General features: G+C 37.1%; 3 protein-coding genes across 14 annotated transcripts in view; 2 read left to right on the top strand and 1 right to left on the bottom strand.

The window, feature by feature from the left end:
• The window catches only part of b4galnt3b (beta-1,4-N-acetyl-galactosaminyl transferase 3b), a 35,869-nt gene extending 33,301 nt beyond the window's left edge, over positions 1-2,568 (top strand). The window contains exons 20-21 of the mRNA XM_065283664.1: positions 105-1,128; positions 2,329-2,568. Coding sequence (XP_065139736.1) covers positions 105-213 — 109 coding nt within the window. The 3' untranslated portion in view covers positions 214-1,128; positions 2,329-2,568. The remainder of the gene's footprint in view (positions 1-104; positions 1,129-2,328) is intronic.
• A 4,583-nt stretch (positions 2,569-7,151) lies between these two features.
• LOC135773824 (uncharacterized) overlaps positions 7,152-22,660 on the bottom strand; it is a 184,778-nt gene continuing 169,269 nt past the window's right edge. The window contains exons 2-7 of the mRNA XM_065283663.2: positions 8,707-8,742; positions 8,332-8,373; positions 8,114-8,245; positions 7,888-7,977; positions 7,607-7,789; positions 7,152-7,447 (exon numbers count right to left, since the gene is read on the bottom strand). Of these exons, the coding sequence (XP_065139735.2) occupies positions 7,346-7,447; positions 7,607-7,789; positions 7,888-7,977; positions 8,114-8,245; positions 8,332-8,373; positions 8,707-8,742 (585 nt within the window). The 3' untranslated portion in view covers positions 7,152-7,345. The remainder of the gene's footprint in view (positions 7,448-7,606; positions 7,790-7,887; positions 7,978-8,113; positions 8,246-8,331; positions 8,374-8,706; positions 8,743-22,660) is intronic.
• Positions 11,863-22,660, top strand: part of c2cd5 (C2 calcium dependent domain containing 5) — a 33,967-nt gene continuing 23,169 nt past the window's right edge. For 5 of the 12 annotated variants that reach the window (XM_065283653.1, XM_065283652.1, XM_065283654.2 and 2 more), the window contains exons 1-11: positions 11,863-12,112; positions 12,955-13,056; positions 13,306-13,392; positions 13,479-13,650; positions 14,714-14,809; positions 15,186-15,341; positions 15,549-15,753; positions 16,958-17,131; positions 17,736-17,890; positions 18,948-19,148; positions 21,893-21,981. In XM_065283653.1, coding sequence (XP_065139725.1) covers positions 12,967-13,056; positions 13,306-13,392; positions 13,479-13,650; positions 14,714-14,809; positions 15,186-15,341; positions 15,549-15,753; positions 16,958-17,131; positions 17,736-17,890; positions 18,948-19,148; positions 21,893-21,981 — 1,425 coding nt within the window. In that variant the 5' untranslated portion in view covers positions 11,863-12,112; positions 12,955-12,966. The remainder of the gene's footprint in view (positions 12,113-12,954; positions 13,057-13,305; positions 13,393-13,478; positions 13,651-14,713; positions 14,810-15,185; positions 15,342-15,548; positions 15,754-16,957; positions 17,132-17,735; positions 17,891-18,947; positions 19,149-21,892; positions 21,982-22,660) is intronic. The other 7 variants (XM_065283657.1, XM_065283656.1, XM_065283660.1 and 4 more) reach the window with 4 other exon arrangements.

Below are 22,660 nucleotides of genomic sequence, written 5' to 3'. Positions count from 1 at the left end.
ACACAAGCATTAACAAGCTTATGAATCATAAGTTATAGTTAAATTCTGTCATTTACTACTAGTAGTTGTGTAAATATTGACAAAAATGTTATTGTGTGCTTAAGGATCCTGCAGGGTGGGTTGGAAGTGGAACGACTCTACCTGAGGAACTTCTTCCATCACTTTCACTCCAAACGTGGAATGTGGAATCGTCGGATGCTGCGGAATACGTAACCGGGTAAACCGTTTCGCCGCTGCGTAGCAACGGTTGCCATGGCACTTTAAACTGTAGAACTGACAGGTGACACTATACCTCGGGGCATTATAGATGTGTGGATGGCCAACGGCATCCATCTATCAGTCACTGGTGATCCATTGTGATTTTAAGTGATGTCTGTGAAATGCAAAAGTTGCAGTAACACTAGGTACTGTTATAACCTGAACCCAGATCAGTGTGTTTTCAATGACAACAGCTCCCTCTGGTGTTCAGTTCCTAAGCCATTAAGAAAATAAGAAGGACATGAGGATAAATGCTGGTGGATTGGTCAAAGATGTCTGGAATATTGATCATTTGCCTTAATGTTTGTTTGGCTAATTCTGTTCTGAAAGACAGAATTGTAATGTTAAATGTGATTTATGTATATAAAGATAAAATGTGTATTTATTCAGGTAGCTATGAATCTTCGATTTTGCACACTGTTGTACTGTATGTTTTATGCTCTGTGACCTCTCAGTTTTGAAGTAAATCGTGACCGAATGTTTATTTATCATATTGCAAAAAGATGTTGTGGAAATGGCTTGATTATTAATTTTCTTTGTGTAAAAAAATGGGAAGATGGATTTTTGGGTTTATAGGTGTGTCATATTTCAGGAGTAGAGATGCAGACCTCTACCCCTGTAAAACCAAGCTGTTCAGTATTACTAAAAATTAATTGAAATCCGGTAATGTTCTGTCATAAACAATAACGACAATAATCCTGGCTAGTTTTGGCCATTTCAAGTTGATGTAAGCTGTGAAGTGCCATCTGTTGTGCATGACTTGACCGAATGAAATCCCTACTGACTCTTCTGTATAGGGATTTCAGCACTGCTTTTACAAAGGTACTTTTAAATGGTTACAAAAACTTTAATAATTACTGTCATGTTGTTGCGTTGTATGGAGGACCACAAGAGTCATGCAAAATGTAATAAAGAACTTAAATATTTAATAACTACCTGGACAATAAAAATAGCAATTTATAAATTTGTTTAAAAATTCATTAATTAATCTATGAATAAATAGACAAAGTTACAAAAAAAATCATTATGTAAAATTTTATTAGGCAATAAAAAGTGAGATTATAAAAATAATGAAGGAATTTGATATTAACCCATTAATAAATAATTAAAATTAATATAACAATTTACAAAAACAACATAAAACATTCAATAAGTTCATCATTTTAAATTGCATTTACAAATTCTTAATTAAATAATGGAATTTCAAAATGTATTTCAAAAAGCGATTTAAAAAGAAAAATAAATAACTGGATTTATAAATTGAACTACAAATATAGGTTTAAATTAGGCCTTTAAAAGGGCATTTCCGTTAAACATTTCTGTTTTAATTTTCCCGTTGGTTCTCCTTATTGTTTTCGCTATTCGATTTGCTTTTCATTTTAGCCTCTCTATTTAGCTTCTCCATGACTCTTTGGGTCCTCATCTGAGATCTATAAATTTGCGCATGACGTACAATCAGAGCCAATCAGCGAGCTTGTTACATCCACCTGGCCATAGCTAATTTGCATTTCTCATTTGACCATTTGCAAGGACCCAAAGAGTCACGGAAAAGCTAAATAGGGAGGCTAAAACGAAAAGCAAATCGAATAGCGAAAAGAATAAGAAGAACCATTGGGAAATGAAAACAGAAATGTTAAACGGAAATGCCCTTTTAAATGCCTAATTTAAACCTGTATTTGTAGTTCAATTTATAAATCCAGTTATTTATTTCTCTTTTGGAAATCACTTTTTGAAATACATTTTGAAATTCCATTATTTAATGAAGAATTTATAAATGCAATTTAAAATGATGAATTTATTGAGTGTATGTTGTTTTTGTAAATTGTTATATTACTTTGAACTATTTATTAATGGGTTAATATTTCATTTTTACATTATTTTATAATCTCACTTTTTATTGCCTAATAAAATGTTACATAATGAATTTTTTTGTAACTTTGTCTATTTATTTATAGATTAATTAATGAATTTTTAAACAAATCTATTAATTGCTATTTTTATTGTCCAAGTAGTTTTTAAATATTTAAGTTTTTTTATTACATTTTGCATGACTCTTGTGGTCCTCCATAGGCGTTGATGTTTTTGTGTGCTTTTTTTGTAATGCATTGTAGATCTGACAGTCAGTAGTGCATTACTTGTCAAAACTTGTTTATTATTTATTTTGACACGTTTCATGTGAAGGATCCTTTTGCAAGCTGCAAACCGTTAACCTTAAATTAAAGATTCTCAGCTTTCTGTCTTACTGAAATGTATTTCCAAGAGATGTTTATATAAAACCATAACAAAATAACAGTGCTTTATTCTTCGATGTAAAAGTACAATATGATGCCATTTGTCTTTGTGTCTTATGTCTTTAGGCGAGGAATGGTATCGGGTTTATGCTAAAGGCTCGTCACTGTTTACATGCACAAAATGTTGTCAATCCGATTGCAGGTTACAACAGTACAGCTGCAATCTAATTAAAAAATGTTCATTACATGTACATTCAATATAATCTGAACCAAAAGTCTGCGCAAGTGGGTTGCCAGATTTGCGTATCAAAACCAGCTCATTGGACATTCGAAACTAGCCTGAAAGCATCCCAATGTCTTTTCGAAGCCCAAATACTAATAACTAATAAACGAAATCCTTTAATCTTTAACACGAAGGAAAAAAAACTTGCTGAAACAATTTGTTCAAATCTGAAGTCTGCAAAAAAAGCAAAGGACTTTGCAACGCAGCGCACAGCATCTCTCGTCGAGTTCACATTTTATCTCTTTATAAATGTACAGAGTTGAAGAAAGTTGTTCTTAAAAAGTTATCAGATATAGGCAAAGAAAACACACTTTTTTAAAAGGCACGACGCTATTTTATTAAATTATGTAATGATATGAAAGTTCACGTGAGCGCTGCATTTAATTACATGCACAAAATTTTGTCAATCTGACTGATTCAATCTGACTACAGGTACAACCATACAGTTTACAGTTTAAACATTGCAATCTGATATAAAGAAGTTGTCCGTTCTATAACGAACCAAAAGTTTCCGCAAAGGGTTGCCAGATTTGCATATCAAAACCAGCACAATGGACATTGAAAACTAGCCTAAAAGCATCCCAATGACTTTTCAAAGCCCAAATACCATAACAAAATCCTTTAATCTTTAACCTGAAGAAAAAACTTTGGATGATCGGATCACAGTCAGATCAGACTACACCACCACTTTAAATAGGATCAGAATTTGCATCCGATTGACCTTAATCATATATGTTTACATTGTGGCTTTTCAATCCGATTGAGCCATCAATACGATTACAAATTGATTATTTGGTTGTAAATGTGCCGGTACTAAAATAGATCGAAAAGGCATATTGAAACCAGGACATCGGAAACTTTTTGAAATATCAGTTTAAACCAGAGTTTAACATGCACCTAAAGCTTTAATTGAAACACATCATCAGGGTTCCCACGGGTCCTTGAAATCCTTGAAAGTTTGTGAATCTGGGGGGGGGAGTACAAGGCCATGGGAAGTTTTTGAAAATATACATGCATAGATACAGCGCATTGAACATGCTTGAACCTATTTTATGAAGAAGTTTTCTGGAAAAAATCCATATTATTCCCTGTGAAGTGTAGTATATGATAAAAATTTGAGACTTTTTAAGCACGTGCTAAACTGTTTGCTTTAAATGCTTATATCTGCTGTATGCGAATGTAAAAAAAATCCTTTTTTGCATGTGTTTGACAAATGAAAACGACTTAGGTTACGTATGTAACTGTTGTTCCCTAAGAAGGGAACGAGGCGCTGCATCTTTTGCAATATTTCAGATAGCGATATACATCCTGACTCCCGCGTCACCCTGTTTTTGTCGTTAAGCCTCACCATTGGTTGAATTTGATATACACATAGATGCACTTACCCCTGGAGGCGTCCCCAAAGTGTCACCGCAGTGATTCAGCGTGAGTTCCCTCAAAAGGGAACTGTAACAATGTATCTTAAAAGGGAACACGATGTAACCTTGCTCTCATTTTAAATTTTGCCCCACATTTAGTCTTTGAATTTGAGGGTATTGGATCTGAAAAGTCTTTGAAAGGTCCTTGAATGTGAAGTTAACCAAGACTTCTGTTTTATCATTTGAATAAATACATTAGCTCAACCTCATTGTAACAGTGCGATTTTGTCAAATGAGTGTCTAGACAAAAATATGTAAAACTTAATATCAAACATATAGAAAATATTTACACATTTGATAGCTGTCATTTTATTCTCTTGAAAGAAGAAATCTGATCTTTTGTGGTGATAGAGTAGTCTGTTTCCACCACGTACAAGCACACGTACCTCATTGTGTAAATGCCTGTCAAAGCATCACATTACCGATCCAACTCTTTTGAACTGACCTCTTTTGTCACCCTCAGACAGGTGACGGACCAAATAAATCACAGTCGGAGACAGTTACACACCAGCTTCTCTTGTCCTTGGGAAGAAATGCACACCAGTCACACAGTGTGAATATTCTGAATAAGTCACCTGTCATCTGCTGGTGGTCAGTGTGATTTCACCCTATTGATATGTGAGAGGAACCCATATCTGTCAATCAAACAAGGTCAGAAAGTTCTGTTTGCATTGTCTCTGTGTGTGAGCGCATTATAAATAACTTATACCACAGGGCTGTCGAATGCATCATTCTGATTGGCTGAGAATTGTTCTATGGGTGTGCATTATTTGTCAGTAAACGCACACCTAAGAAGTAGTTCCAGTTCCATCAACCACATCACACCTACCCAGTCTCAAGGAGATGCGTATAAATAGCACGAAGTGTGAAAATCGTGCAATACATAACGTTACGTTAAATTCCATTTTGGCGTGCAGATGATACCCCTCCTCATTCACTTAAACGGCGCATCTTTTTTTGTTGTTTTATTTATTGGTTTTTCAATTTTTTAAAAACATTTTCACTTGGGTTTAAGGTTAGATTTGAGATTTGCTTAAGGAGGTTATTTAATATACAGGTTTCTCCATGTTTTTGTCTATATTTATGGTCGCTTGGAGTTCGGTGCGTCTTACGGAAGTCGTATTTGTTGACCGCATATGCCATTCAGTTAAAAACATAAGATATACAATCGTAGTTTCATTCCTACCTTAAAATGTAACGGTTGCTTTTCTGTAATAATAATAATAATAATCCTCTATGACTTATGCGGTCGACAAATACAACTTTCGGAAGACAACCACAAAATCCTGGACGGGATGCGTCCGGGAAGAATGGCACGTATGGTCACCCTAGGTTAGGATGTCATACCGTTCTAACCCAAAACCCTAGCGAAAATGTAAAAAAAATTGAGAAACCAATAATACAACGACAAAAAAGATACATCGTTTAAGTTAATGGGAAGGACTGGCGTATATTCCGCCAAAGTGGAATTTGGTGTATGTATTGCACGATTTTCACACTTTTATCACGCTATTTATCTCCGTGAGACTGGGTTCGATTTTTTACATTTCAACAAATAAAGCATAAATATATGTGTGGTAGCGAAAAAAATATATTAAAAAGAATGAATAAAATAATTCAAAAGAGAGGAAAATAAATACCGTAAAAAAGCACTGAATGCCTGCTTGTTCAGTTTTTCTTTTTGCTTCATTCCTGATGAGATGTGTAAAAAATAGTCCTAATTACAATGGCATTTTAAGGAAAAACCTGTCAAATGTCTTAAAGAGCACCTATTGTACAATATGCAAAAGGTACATACATACCCCAAAGTAAACGATGACTCGAGTTATCTTCTCCAACATAAATCTCTTTTCTTGGACTACAACAAATCTCTTTGAAAGCATCAATTTACTTCCTGGGATTGGTGATGTAGAGCAGTGGTTCTCAAACTGGGGTCCGGGGCCCCCAGGGGGGCCGCGAGATGGTGCCGGGGGGCCATAGTTTTATGACATTTTATAAAATCCATTCATTTATCATGAGTTCTGTGTAATTAAACCTAAAAAAATAAGGCTACTAACCAACAGCACTACTTTGTTTTCGTCATACATTTTCTTTGGGGGGGCCGCAAAGGAATGCACCATACACAAGGGGGGCCACACGCGGGGAAAGTTTGAGAACCACTGATGTAGAGAAGACCGACATTATCGTTATTCCTCCCACTTCTGACTCACACCCTGTAAGTTAACTCCTGTTAGCAACTGAATCTTTCAAACATGGTAAAGAGTGTCACGTTTCTGACTGACGTCAGAGGTATTCAGGCCAATCACAACGTACAGATTAGCTGGCCAATCAGGGACACAGAGCTTTTCAAATCCATGTGTTTCAGGAAGAGAGTGAAATCTGGAGATACAAAATTGTACGGTATGTGGAAAATAATGTGTTGTTTTTACCATAAACTATGCAAACACATTGTATTATACCAAATAGACAAAATAACGTTGTTTTTAGCAAATTAAATAGGTGCTCCTTAAAATAAAACACCCGAACAATGTATTATTGTGTGGTAACCAATCGGAATAACAATAATGCATTATTTTTGAATAATAATTTAATGGCCCGTCAACAATTATTCCTTACATTACAGCCAATTGGCATGTATTGTTTCTGGAAGAGTATGACTTTATTTTAAAATAATCCTGAAGATCTTGCTTATCTGTTACACGTATGTTTGATAGGGTTGGACCGAACCTGCGTAGCATTTGTGTCAGAATAAGTGATTGTTTATACAACAGAAATTAGACTGTCTATTTCTGAATATCTTTCTTGATGCCAATGACCTGTAAAATAAAGCAAAAGTTGCATAAAGACAGCTCAAATTGAAGCCAGACAGAGAAACTTTTTTTTTGTGTGTGCCATGATTATTGCGTGGTCTGTTTGTGTCATTTGACGCTTATAGTAGTTCTCATAATGAATCACAAACAATTGTAGCATCACTAAAATTTTAATTACCTAAAATGGATATAAAGCGTGCCTTACAGTAACATTAAACATTATCTCTCAACAATTTTTTTTTACATTCAGTTAAATTAAGTGTTTTTCCTTCGCTATGCCCTCGTTTCTAATACATTACAAATCCGCGAAACATTTAAACAATTATAAACACATATACAATCCGCTCACTGTCCGCCACCAGCAGCATCGAACATTTTCTTCCTGCCCTCCATGCCTGACATAGCCTCGACATTTTTACGCCAGTCGCCCACCTCTGATGATATAACCTATGAAATAAAATGTGTTAGTGTAGTTATGTCCAGAAAACAATCTGGGTATTCTAGATAAATAGTAATGAAAGGTCCCTAAGTGTAGCAAGTAAAAAATATATGAAATGATTTGTGTTGCATGTATTGTAAGTATCGTGCATGTATGCATGTGTGCACCTTCTCTTGTTTAATGTCCTCTTTCTTCACAGATTTGAGGTTTGCCCTGAGGTCCATGGAGCCCTTGTGTTTGGAGCCCAGCAGAGCCCTCATCATCTCATCAGCAGACACACGGACCTTCCTCAGGGCCGGCTTCTTAAACTTGCCACCTAAATCTTGCACCTTGAGCTTCAACTCATGGATCTTTGATGCACACCACAAACACACACAGATGTTCGCTAGGAAGTGCTCATCTCCTCTCGGTGTGTATTAAGGAAATGTATATAAAACTTGCCACTCACATCTTTGTTGTTTTTAACCACTTTATGCTCAAAGTCGTATCTCTCCTCGTCCACTACGTCGATTTTGGAATGAAGTTGCCGGCACAGTTTCTGGGCATATGCAAAATACAGTATATATATATATACATAAACTCTACAGATAAATTTTTTGTGATGCTTTTATCTAAAGCTAACAGTGTATTCAGGCTATAGTTTGTGATTAATAATAGTTAGTTAATGTACTAACTTGTAGCTCCTCCACTGAGAGACCAGATAAATGAAGGGGTGGAAGTTTCTCCCCCAGGTACCTCACCTTCTCCTCATCACGATTGATCGTCTCCTGTTCCAGATCCTCCATGGCTCTTTGAAGCAGGAGGATCTGAGAAAACCGCTGGCATTGTCAAATACATACTGCACATGCATGCAGGTAAACATATGTCAGTGCATCTATTACATGCACATTACCTTAAGAGACAGTTTTCGTGATGCAGAGATCTTGGACTTGGGCTGAAAAATAAAAAAAAATAATTAAAAATAATGTATTATGTATTAGGTTCTTGCCTAATCAAGTATTTAAATTACTTAAAAATGAATTCACACATTTTTATTTAAGTGTTATGTTATGTTGGGCTATTTTTAACCCAGCGTTGGGTCAAAAAGGGACAAACCCAGCTGTTGGGTTAAATTAACTTAGCATTATCTGTTGAAACAACCCTGCATAGGTTAAATTACAACCCAGCGGGTTGGGTTCATCCATTTTTGAACCAATAGTGTGTTGAAAATAACTTCGCAGTTTTTTTTAAATGTATGAGTACAACCAGATTTTCTAAACATAAATACCTTGGCCTGTACCCGAGGGTTAAGTGGAGCCGGTGCCTTTGAAAGAGAAACAAAAATAATTTTTTCAAGTATAAATAAAAATCATAGTATATGCATCAAATTATCTAAATTAGGAAATTTATAAAGATTTTAACCCTTTCAATAATTGTGTTATGTTCAGTTTAAAAAGTGCATGCAGTGTGTACTTACATCACTACAAATGTTGTTTATTGGAGGGGACAGGAAGGGAAAAGTACAGACATAAGTTACATTAATAAAACAATGCATTAAATAATAATGCAATGTGTTGACCTTTACAGACCATCATAAATAATACAAAAAATAATGCACACTTACTCGTCCGCCATTGTGAAACCTGTGAATAAAAAAACATCACATACAGTATAAAATCCAAAATAATAACATCGAACCTATTTAAAATCCACAAGCTAGTTTGTTCACATTAGAAAAGACGTTGTACTTAAAGACTAAGCTGCAACACAAATTACCTCAAAATAGCAAAAGCATGTAAAATACCTGATATATATATACTGTAGTTTAACAAAAGCTGTCCTGTTCTGTTTGATCCTGTGTTGTAAGATTTGTAGGATACAGTAGTATTAGCAGAAACCGAGAAAAGTTTCTTACCTGAGGTGTTGCCTGTGGGATCTAAACAGCTTCTAAAAGCACAAAGGCACCGAGACTATTGTTTTTATGTGTGACAGGCACCAGCTTTGTAATTTTAGCTCACAGGAATGAGAATGAATGGACAGCTGTCCTTAAAATAGCTAAGACCGACCACTGTGTGTGTGTTCGGGTGTGTTTGCATGCCCTCAAGGACAAAGCAATTCAAAGCTAACTATATATCATGCCTTTACAATATGACTCAAAAATATATTTTTATATGCATCTCTGTGCATTGTAGCAGCCACAGATGGCACAGCCTTGTATAGATATATTTAAACAGTAATGAAATATCATAGCCAAAGGAAGACTAAAGAAACAATACTCTTTAGGAGGAGCCCATTCATCAAATAACAAACATGACATGGGACGACAGCATCTTTATGGAATCACATACAGACACTACAGGTACTGTTTTACCCGTGCATGCAGATTTACTTAAATCATAACTATAATAAACATGCAACTAAGATACTAGAAAGCTCCTGTCCCCCTCGGTGTTGACACAATTTATTCTTCCAGTAGTCACACAGGCCAGAACAATTGACACCTGCCCACCCTCACATGTTCGCAAACAAACCTCACTTCCATAAATACTCATTTGAAATGCCATTTGTCCACCAACCCACGTCTTGTTCCACAAAAGTAGCCCAATATGTTTCTTCTCTTTATAGTGTGTATAAAATCAATAACATTGTTTGGCTATTATTACCTTAATCTTGTACTTTTTTACTTATTTAAACAATAAGATTTGCAGAAACTATTTGACCTGTTGAAACATTTAGAAACGTGTCTTATATACCATCAGTCTAGGAGATCTGGCAAACTTTTACATGCAGGTTATTTGTTTACTAAAGTCTTCGAAAGTCCGTTTGAAATGTAATTGTAAAACAGTCTGATCTGTTTATTCAATAACCTTTCTATACTGAAAGCAGTTCTTCCCAGGCCACGTACTGTTGCTATGATTGTTTGTCTGGCGCTGTCTCTGTGAGTGAGCTGTTCTGACAGTTTGGGCTGTCAGGAATACCACTCATGCCCTCCTGCCCCTGCATTTTTGATCCAATATTAGCACCTTACCACTTAAGGCAGTTTAATTAGGTGAAAAGAAAGATCTGATCTAAGATAAAAACTAAGCTGATATTTCTGTTTTGATCCTCAAACAGAAGCACATACGGTAGCTTACAGTATATCCTGCTATCTCTCTCTCTCTCTCTCTCTCTCACACACACACACACACACACACACACACACACACACACGTGCGCGTGCACGCACACACACTCAAAAAAGCACATGTATGATCCTGCCAACACAATAAACACATACGCTCACACATATGGAAAAATGTAAATGTTGAAAATATGTCAGGTGTACATTTTGTAATCCACCACCGTAAGACATCTTTTGAGTCATTTTTGTTATGCAGTCTCTTTTGACAATTTGTTTTTAATAAATTAACAAGATTATGTTTATGATTATGCAATTCCCAGTATTTTTGGCTATACCACACTTTTGGTAACAACCTATGGTATGGTCAAGCTAACCGTATTAATAATAACTTAGTTATTTACACAATGCCAACTTGTGGTTAACCTCTTTTACATTGTTAATACTGATTTCAGTAACTGTGAAATTATTAAGTCGTATGTTCCTCAGTTGCATTTTCAGTCCAAATGTCATGGGTTCGATCCCAGGGTACTACATACTCATAACATGTAGGGGTGAGCGGTGCAAACTTACACGGGGTTAATTGTAATTTATGTAATTTAATTGTAGTTATTTTACATAGTGGGCCAAGCAATCTGTGCTTTTGATCTTTTCTCTCACTGTCAGAATTACAGCCAATATTTATGAAAAGTTTTGATGTTAATACACACAAAAAAAAAACATGGTAACTGTAGTAAAACCATGGAAACCACAAAATAACCATGGTTTTGACAATCATAGTTTCCAAAAACTATAGTTAAACCATGATTTTGCTAATAGTAATCAATACACACAAAAAACATAGGCCCTCTATACTAATACTTTTACCACAATAAAACCATGGTTAATTTTCGTAAGGGGTGTTTTTGACACAATACAGGACAAAGGATTTTAAAGCACTTAACGGTATGTCATTTTTTTTATAACAGCATCTGCCAAATGTAATACAGTACAGTATTCCCAAACATATTTTTCCTCAATTTTATGAGTTACACCAATGTAGAGAAATAGTTTAAACTAAATCATCCACCTAATGTAAAAGTTCAAGAAACTTTTTACAGAATATTTTATATGGAGTGAAATTAAAAGCATTTAGCTCTGAGCGCAGTGGGATTACACTAAACACTTTGATCCTCAACTATTGGTAGAGTACTGCACTGCCTATGCGATTGGATTAAAAGAGTAATATTCATCATCAAAACGAATCTGTCCCACAAAACGTGTGAAACTTTTCCATGTATCACGTGTAGAACGCTGTCAAGCGCGACCCGGAAGTGCTATGACGTTCCCGCCCTGGCACCTCCCACCTGCGTGAACGATGCGTCTGATCTTGCGCTAGACCGCATTCTGACAGACGATTTTATTTATAAAATTAGCAGTATAAACATATACATTTTCATATGAATCCATCTAAAATGGATTCCATAATCGATGCCACACCTTCCTAAATTCTGATCATGGCAGAAGAAGCGTTTTAATCGACGACAGGGTCGATGGAGAGACTTTAACGTCAGATTGAACCGCTGAGGTGAACCTGGTAAGCTAAAGCTCAAAATGAACAAATATTAACTTTGTGTAATTTATATATCGACAAATCACTCAAGAAACATGGTTTTGGTGTATGTAATCACACCGTGATTTTATAAACAAAGTGAATGCAGGTAAGTTAAACCGCTAACGTTAACTGCCCGAATCCTGCAGAGAGATGCATATTTATTTGTTAAATTATAAATATTACCTGTTATTTCCTACACAAATGTTTTTGAATTGTAAAATTGTGTCTAATATAATGCTGTAATATGACAATAAATGTAGTTCTTAAAATAATATGTATAATATTGAAGCTGATCTGTCAGTAAGTTGGTGCTGAGGTAAGTTAAACCTCAGAGATAACGTTATGTATATTTATATATGCCTGATTATTTTCTTTATAAGTAATAATTTTTTTGTATTATATATATACAAAAAATTCATGCCGTTATGTAAAAATGTGCTTATTAGTACTGTTATATAATTATTTGTTATTCATTTACGTTATGTTCGTTATCTTTGAGAATATTTTCAAGTAATCCTTTACTAATTCTGTTATATAAGCTGTGTGCTATATAGATCATGGATTTAACATTTGGTGAGATTTCCCATCATCACAGTTCACTGTGTTGTTCCATTGAAAATAGGAATGTAAAAACATTTCTTAAATTGATATCGCCAGTATTTATTTATTTTAAGTCAAACCCAAAAGAAAACAAGCTTGTCATTGCCATTACTGACCTCTGTGTCCATCCTCTTACCTGGCAAAAGCACCTGTCTGCTATTTTAACTTTATGCTTAATTCAGAGCCTAAATATTAAATTTCTGTTAATGTGTGTTCAAAACAAGACTCAATGAACCATGCCTGGGAAATTAAAGGCGAAGATTGTTGCAGGACGGCACCTGCCTGTCATGGACCGTGCCAGCGACCTGACAGACGCCTTTGTAGAGGTCAGTCAGGTTTCAGTATGATATATTAATCATTAATCACTGCACAGTCCATTCTGTACATAAGATTGTCTATATATCTGTATTACTATGTATTATAGCATCACATGGGCTGTGCCTCAAAACCAAGCAAGCTGTCTAACCAAGACCCAATGTTGCGTTTTGTTTACTTGTCTGATGATGCCAAAATATGCTTTGAGACACTGTCCTTGTTCTGTGACAAAGCAGTGTTTATGATATTGTGTCCCTCAGGTGAAGTTTGGAAACACAACATTCAAAACTGACGTCTGTCCCAAGTCTCTAAACCCTCAGTGGAACTCAGAGTGGTTTAAATTTGAGGTTAGATACCCTCCTGTCTTATTCTGACTAGTATTACATTTTTGTACTCATTTAAAGTAAGTTCCCTCTCTATCCCTTTTCCTCAGGTGGATGATGAGGATCTACAGGACGAGCCTTTGCAGATAACAGTACTTGACCATGACACGTACAGCGCTAATGATGCCATAGGAAAGGTGTACATTGACATCGATCCATTACTCTGCAGCGAAGCTGCAACTGTCATCTCTGGGTGGCTCCCCATCTATGACACTATACATGGTGTGTATCTGTGAATAGGTCTATTATATGTGACCCGTGCTGGGAAAATGAGTCGGAATAAGCAAATTTTCAGAAATTAGTTATTTCTATTTTGACATTCTCTCTTTTTTTAAACTTTGAAGGAACACGCCCACATTTTGGGAATGTAGCTTATTCACCGTATTCCCCAGAGTTAGATAAGTCCATACATACCTTTCTCATCTCCATGCGTGCTGTAACTCTGTCTGACGCAACCCCGCTAGCTTAGCTTAGCACAAAGACTGCAAATGAATGGCTCCAGCTAGCAAACTGCTCCCAATAAGTGACAAAATAACGCAAACATTTTCTTATTTATGTGTTGTGGTTTGTATAGTCACACCGTGTACAAATAACAAGGTCATATGAGACACAGCCATCTTTTAACAGTATACATACTGGGAACTACATTCTCAGAAGGCGAAACACTGCTACTTGGGCGGAGTGATTTGCACAACTCTGACCGAACTCTCTTCTCCTCACCAGGGGGCTTCTTGGGTACCGCGAGCAAATCACTCCGCCCAGTAGCAGTGCTTCACCATCTGAGAATATAGTTCCCAGTATGTATACTGTTAAAAGATGGCTGTGTCTCATATGACCTTGTTTTTTGTACACGGTGTGACGCTACAAATCACAACACATAAACAGGAAAATGTTCGCGTTATTTTGTCAATTATTGGGAGCAGTTTGCTAGCTGGAGCCATTCACTTCCAGTCTTTGTGCTAAGCTAAGCTAGCGGGGGCTGCGTCAGACAGAGTTACAGCACGCACGGAGATGAGAAAGGTATGTATGGACTTATCTAACTCTGGGGGATACGGTGAATAAGCTAAATTCCAAAAATATGGGCATGTTCCTTTAATGTACTTGCATTTATGAAAACTTAAATTTCTACCAAAATCGACATTTATACTTTTGCTTTTTGCTTAAAATTAGACTGTGCGCATTCCGACTCATTTTGCCAGCATGGGTCACATATAGACGAGACGAAGAGCTTTTATATTGTGTGAGGAAATTGTGAGTTGTGCTATAATGACATGCTGTCATTTAGGTATAAGAGGAGAAATCAATGTATTGGTGAAGGTTGATCTCTTCAATGACCTAAACCGCTTCAGGCAGTCGTCATGTGGAGTTAAATTCTTCTGTAGTAAGTATCTGGACTATCAGCATTTTTTTTTTTCACTGTTGGCCCAGTTTCATCCTTGTTTTTTATGTTAGGAATAGGATTGTCCATGTACTGTGCTTCAGTGTCAAGAGTTTATTGTACTGTGCAAAAGTCTATCTCTGTATCTCAACAGTCTATTGGGTTGGGCAAAAAATGGCACTTTTTTACCTTATCATTGTGTTGATGATATGATTCTGCTATTGGATATTTGAAGAATTGATTTGTTATTTTGCATCTTTGATATTTGTCTTAATGTTTCCTTCAATAAATACTAAAAAGTGTATTGATTTAGGGCTAAATTAATTTGTTTTAATTCAATTTATGAATATTTTTGTAAATTTCTCTCTTTTTTTACCAGCAACGTCTATTCCCCGATGCTACCGTGCTGTTATGGTTCATGGATTTGTTGAGGAGCTTGTGGTAAATGAAGATCCAGAGTACCAGTGGATCGACCGCATCCGAACCCCTCGTGCATCTAATGAAGCCCGACAGAGACTCATCTTCCTCATGTCTGGTACTGTTATACAGTGTTTTACATCTGCTATTATATAAAGTATGCGGATGGCAGTTTTTTGAGTTTTAAACTCTTTTTGGATTCATTCCTACCAGAATATTTAACTGTGTCTTTATATGTACGTGTCTGCAACCTCCAAAAAGATATTCCTGCTGTTTGTGTGTGTATGCGAGTGTGTGTAAGTCCATGTGTTTTTTGTTGTTGTAGGTGAACTTCAAAGGAAGATCGGTCTGAAGGTGTTGGAGATGGGAGGGAACACAGTTGTGGGGTACCTGCAGTGCTTTGATCTAGAAGGAGAAACGGGCCTTGTGGTTCGTGCCATCGGGACAGCCTGTACTCTGGAGAAAATCAGCACACTCCCTACCACAAACACACATCCCAGCAACTCCTCTCCTTCAAAAGACATGAAAGAGTAAGTGTAATACACACACAAAATGGATATTGTCTTGTTTAAAGCAACACTATGTAGTTTTTTTACCTTTATATAATGTCTCTAAAATTATTTCAGTGATAGAACAACTTTTAACTGGACAAATTGTACTGTTGCTGCAACCTAAGCAGCCTCCTAGCTGCTACAAGCACAATCTGAAAGTGGCGGTGGAGGGTAGGAAACAAAGCCCCGCCCCTCCCCCTGCCTGCAGAAGAGTGTCTGATACCAGGCACTGTTGCGCTTTTCAACCACATGGGGGAGCTGTAAGTCATTTTTACATGGAAACTACATAGTGTTGCTTTAATAAATATCCATGTAAATATGTGCACGATATGCTGTATCAGCATTGAAATCAAAAGATCAAATAAACATTCAATGTATTTTAGTATAATTATAGTCATGTATCTAGGCTATGCATTTGACACCTTTTTAAGAAATTTTTATGTGTTGTTTTTTCCACTGTATGAATTTCTTAACGTATCTTGATTTTTATTTACAGATACTCATTTATGTACAGATGTTATTTATTGTTATAAATGTATTTATTCCCAGCATAAGGAAAAATATATTTGGTTACAGAGATTAATGCAACCTGAATGAGAAAAAAAATGCTGTACAATTTATTCACTTTTTGTTCATAGTTTTAAGTCATTATGAGGGCGTGTGTGTGTTTGTTTTATGAGTTGCTTTTGAATTTGTTGAATACAGAAATGCATTCTCAACACACAAACACACCACCCTTCAGTCCTGTTCTCCCCTGCATGTCTTCTTTCTCTCGCTGCTTTCCCTTTTATTTTTTCCTGCATGCTGCATCTGCCCTCCACTAGCATGTGTTGGCATTAGATGGCTTAAATGTTACATTTTGTGCAAGTCTAAACTAGGCGTTCTGTCTCGAGTCTGTTGTGTTTTGCATTTGTGACCATATGTTGTCTTGCTTTTTTGGGGGGCTGTGAATGTTCAAATAGCTGTGTCTCAAAACCTAATAAGCCCCCTATCTAAACAATGCTTTTGGGCATCATTGACCATCTATGTAGGTCACGGAGTAGGTTTTGACACACACTGGTCAGTACGTATCCATGTGTATGTGCGCATGTCAATGTCATATGTAGATGTTGGTGTTTTTTGTAAAGTCGGCAGCAGGAATGTATGAAATATGCGCAAAACACGTGTGTATGTGTATATGTAGCTCTCCGCAGGCTGCTCCTTCTACTCTCGGATGTCGTTCCACACACAGCAGTCCGGTTCACAGCGCCAGCAGTCGTCTTTCTCAGGGCTTCTCCGTTTCTGTGCCAACACTGCTTTTTGCCGGTATGAAACCCAGACACAGGAGCTCAGAGGCCCCCAGAGCCAGACAGTGTAGGCAGGTACCCCATGACCCCTTTAGACCCTGCCACAGCCTTGCCGAGACCTCTCGCCACACCCGTTCTTCATTGGCAGTCAGCTATGACATCATCAACCCCCCCTCCCTTCAGCTACCAAAGCAACCATGACCTCTGACCAATCAGTAAGCTGCATTCAGCTGTCACTCACAGGATACATTTTTAAACAGAGATGTGGGTGTGTATTCAGTTTTAGGTTGTGCGTTTCTGTTCGTTTTCATTAGGCAGGCCTCGTTGAGGCAAAAAATAAAATAAAATCACGTCGACACTTGTTAAACAAGCGTTCTGCTTTGGTTGGCTGAAACGCGCTTTCTCATTTTGTGCTTTGTTTGGGAGGTTTCACAGGGTGTTCTCCATTTGTTCTTTTTCCTCTGCTCGGCTAACATCACATGCTTTCCCGTCTCTTCTCATCATGTTCACACACGCTTTCGGCAGCAAGCAGTCAACATGCTCTTTCTCCCTGTATCTTTCCCTTCTCCTCGCACACATTCACACGCTCAAAAGCACGCAAACGGGCACAGCGGTCTCATATGAACCTGTGAGTCCATGTGAGTTGATGGAGTGTGTTCCTCCCTGCTCTCATAGGCCAGTTTTTGGGGAGGAGGCCACAGGCGTCCCGTTACCCTCAGGACCTCCCACCCCTCTGAGAGCACAAACCTTCTCTTCCTTCTCCCCCTCCAAGTCCTTCAGCCGCCAGTCGTCCTCCTCTGACACCGAGCTCAGCCTCACCCCCAAAACCGGTAAGATACTCCACCCCTCCGGACCTCTGCCAGAACCTCTCTCTTTATGGCCCTCTATAACACAAATCTTTCTCAATATCAATGCACTGACTCCAGTGTCAAGGCCTAAAAGCAGAGGTTGTAGGGCACAGTGTCTTCATTTATCCATTATTTTTGTGTTTATGTCATTTATATTTTACTGTTTATTCCCTCTACAATTTTTGTTTGTTTTGGCTTTCTGATCAGGATCTGTGGGAAAATTATAAAGATGATCAAATTTTGAAGCTCCACAGGCTTTTCCTAATTTTACACATGACTAGCTGCAAAGAGATATATTCTGTGTTCAGAAACTATAAAAATGAAAAAAAAAGAAACTATATCGATAAACACCAGGGCAACTATCAGTAAGAGTACAAAATTATTGAAAATTTGTCTGTTTATAGCTCATTATGCTCTATATAAAATCCCAAACAATCCCAGTTTTAAGAAATCAAAACAGAATGTTTATATTTACCTAGTGACACATTTTAGCGTGGGATGTGTTAAGGATGGGGCAGTGCAAATTATGTTGGACCCAACAGAATACCTGTAAGTAATCAATGTTTCCCATTACAAGAAGTCATAAAAGCAAAAACACTTAAAGGGGTAGTTCAGCCAAAAATTATATTAAACCCATGATTTACTTACCCCGAAGCTGTCCGAGATGCATATGTCCATCATTTTTCAGATTAACACATTTTAATTTTTTTTTTTAGAAAATGTCTTATGTCTTCCAGCTGCAGGGTTTCCCGCAGAAAATGTATTAGTTAAGGTGGTAGGGTTGGGCGTTGGGTGGTTTCTAAACGATGAATTTATTCATCTCGGATGGCTTCGGGGTGAGTAAATCATGGGTTTAATATAATTTTGGCTGAACTATTCCTTTAAGAGAATTATTTTATCATTTGGACATTATGCCCCTCTGTTAGTTTCCTCTGTTTCTTTCTTTCCCCTTTTTTTGTATAGTTCATCCCCTCATTCCTGTTCTCATTTGATGTTTCCACCTCCATACCCTCCTTCTCTCTCATTCTTTCTCTGTCAGTGAGGATATTTATGTCTCCCAGTTCTCCTGCTCTTGAGTGCGAATCATCTTCCCTCCCCTCTGCCTATCTGCCCCGCCACTTATGGCCCGGGATGGCCACCAGGAGTACAACTCCTCCCCCACTCCATGTCAGCCAATCAGACACAGCCATGCTGAGAAAGTGCGTGTTTTTCAGTGAGGAACTGCTGCTGGCGGCCTCCGGTAGGACACACACTATAAACCTTAACCTTTGACCCACGGCTGCCGTGACTGCCTCCAGTGTGACCACACCAACCCGTGTGCTATCCCTGGCACGCCCTTTTTTGCATACATATACTAACAAATGTTTTTATTGTTACTTGCCTACACACATATTTTGATAATGATAGAGCAATATGAGACCCTGGACCATAAAACCAGTCATAAGGGTTAGTTTTGAAAAATGTGAGAAGTATGATGTATTTGTTAGGTTAGGACAATATTTGATTGAGATACAACGATTTAAACATTTGGAACTTGAGAGTGCAAAAAATCAAAATATTAAGAAAATCACATTCAAAGTCCAAATGAAGTCTTTACCAAAGCATATTACTAATGAAAAGGTTTGTTTTAGCGCTGTCTACTGATTTGGAGAACTTGTAAGCTTTTATATAAAAACCTAACTTGAATGGGAAACAACCAAGGAACAAGTAGCAAAAGCGAGTTTCTGGCCAATTTTGATTGCGATATTGCTGCATCCACTGACAAAACATTTTTTATGATATATTTACGTTAGGAAATGTACAAAATATATTCATGAAACATGATCTTTAAATAATATTTTAAGCTTGATAGAAAAATCAATAATTCTGACCCATACAATGTAATTTTGGCTTGTTCTACAAATTAAGAGTTTGGTTCCAAAATGAGATAACCTCCGTTTTTAAAAATGTTCAAAAATTGCGTGTTTTGATCATTCCAATAATTATCAATCAAACTGCAGTTGGTTTGTTTTGATTTAAGCCTTCACAACTAGGGCTGCACGATTAATCGTTTTTAAACCGAAATCGCGATTTGGATGGGTGCGATTTTCGAATCGCAAAAGCTGCGATTATTTCGATTCATAACTATCAAATATAACAATCATCTAGCAAATCGCGAATCGCAATTTTGATCAGAAAAATCGCAATTAGATTTTTTCTCCGAATCGTGCAGCCCTATTCGCAACTAATAAAATACAGCTAAGTAACACAATTAAAGACGATAAAGACATGATAACATGATAATAAACATGTTTTGACAAAAATGTTCAAAACCAAACTCTTCAAACATACCCTGTGCTACTTATTTTTGTGGTCCATGGTCACATATGGTGTCTTTTGAACCGTTTAAAGGACTGTTTACACAACAGCGTTTTTGGGTCTTTAAAAGTAAACTTGTTTTTTTAAAGTGCAGGTTTTTGATAATGACACCTTGTTGTCTCCATGTAAACTACGTAAACGTGAATCTGTAATAGCGATGATGTCGTGCATGTGTTAATTTAGTCTATGGGCATGCGTGAGTATAACCAAAACAACAGTGGTGGTTTACAGGATTGTGTTTGTGCTGTTTAATATATTGAGTTTATTAATGCGTCTTCAACAAATAGTTTGGCACTTTATAGTACTGGAGCACATGTAGTAACTTACCTCATTGTATGTCTAAACAAAACAGATTGATGCTTTTGCCATCTAGATTGTCTCTTGATTATCTCTCTGTGGAGAATACGTTATGTGCAGGCGTGTAGTGTTTTTTTACAAGGTAACATCTGCTGGCCACCTACTGGCATGGCAAACGTAAAGGGCGATTTATAGTCGTGCGTTGGTTCGGCGTAGGCTATTCATAGCCTGTGTGTAGCTCTGTGTAGCCTGACGCGCACCTCGCAAAAATTTTAACAGCGCGTCAGATCTACGCGGACCGCAAGCGCTGTGATCGGTCCAACAGAACCCCTCCTGTCAGGTAAAAAAAACGTCATAGGTATTTCCGTTTGTGACGGTGAAAACAAAGATGAGCCAACTTGAGGAGTGATTTAACTCAAACTGCATCAAAAGTCGCTGTTTATTTACTTCCATCATTGCTGGTCTTCTCAAATTATACACAACAAGTTGCTGTTTCTTCTTCGTTTGTGGGTTAACTTGCCAAGCTTCTTCTTCTCTGACAGTCGCGCTGCTACTATGGTTACACGTGTGGATACTGCCCACCAGCGGTCGCGCGTGTGTTTGCATGTCGACGCGGACGACGACGCAAAAGTATAAATGAAAGCCGACGCGGAACCTATGCCGTAGGACCTACGCACGACTATAACAAGCCCTAACGCAGCATATTTAGTCCTCTTCGTCGATCCATGTAATTGCAATCATTTAAAATTTTGTTTAACTACATCGTTGTCATATAAACAAGGCCAAATTTAATTTAATCCCACTTGCATGTGCGATGTGAGTCTGAATACTAAAGCAGACTAATCTTAAAAGAAACAGCACCTCTTATTGGATGGCTCCAAAAAATCTCAAATGTTCCTTGTGCCTGGGCTCTGAGCTTGCGTGTCTGAAACTAAAGTTTGTGTCTTAATCTGAGAAGTAATACTGCAGGTACTGAGGTTGCTTAGTTAGTGAATGATTGATGATGACTGTTGCAATGTCTATAAGTTTATAAGGTTGATCATATTTGTGAAATACTGTTTTCCTGTTCTTTAGGATGTAACATTGTTTTTTTTGTTTTTTTTTTTAATGCTTGCACATTTACAGTTTAAATTAAGATGGGTATCAAGATTATTGTGTTTTACATGCGGTTGGATGTTTAGATTACATATAGGAGGAAACTGTAAGGCTATTCCTGTGCATGTTAAGTAAATGCAGGGATGGATATATTTTATATAACACTGTGCATGTGTCCCTTATGTTTTCTGTCTAATAACCTCTGGATTTCTGTCTCCTGTCTGTCATTCACAGGAATGGGCAGTGGTGGCAGTGCAGGAAAGGAGGCGGGGCCTCTTAAAGCTCTTCTGAGACAGCATACCCAATCAGCACTGGAGCAGAGAGTAAGACAAACACACACGTTTATCTATGTATATGTTTTCTGTGCCTACCAGTCGAATTGTACAATGTTTTATTATGATTTATCTTGTATTTTGTTCATAGTTAACATGTTAATGCATGCAGTTTCTTTGTTGTGATTTATTGGATTTATACATTTGTGTGTATGAGGCTCTTAGCAGAATATGTTTATGTAATGACACTGCTATTGCTGGCAGTGCTGCTTACTTGTCACTCACAAAACAAATAGATTTTATATTTCATTAACATTTCTTCAAAAAAAAAAAAAATGTAATTTCAGTGTTGATTAAATTAAATAGTTTCTTTGCTCTGTCACTCTCTCATCGAATTTCAGGGAGTTTCATCATCCTCTGAAGCGTTTGTTAGGACGCTGGTATGTCTCGAAAGGGCATGCCAAAAGTTTTGATTTCGTTAAAGATTTTTCCATTCCTATATTACTTTGAATTGCAATTCCTGCATCTATTCTACTCTCCTACAGACTTCATTGTTCATTAAACCAATATCATGGCAGAATTGTCACCATTGGTTTAGGCGTCATGTGATGTCAAAGGGTCTTTTGTACTGTAGATGCAATGCTTTGATAGGCTTGTTAAATGTATGAAATATTATCTATATTTAGTTATGATTAATATTATTGAGGAGACCGTGTTCATGAAGTCTTCT

This window comes from Paramisgurnus dabryanus, chromosome 9 (genome assembly GCF_030506205.2).
Source record: "Paramisgurnus dabryanus chromosome 9, PD_genome_1.1, whole genome shotgun sequence".
NCBI lineage: Eukaryota > Metazoa > Chordata > Actinopteri > Cypriniformes > Cobitidae > Paramisgurnus > Paramisgurnus dabryanus.
Note: the sequence above shows the minus strand (reverse complement) of the source record. Positions and strands in the feature narration are given on the sequence as shown.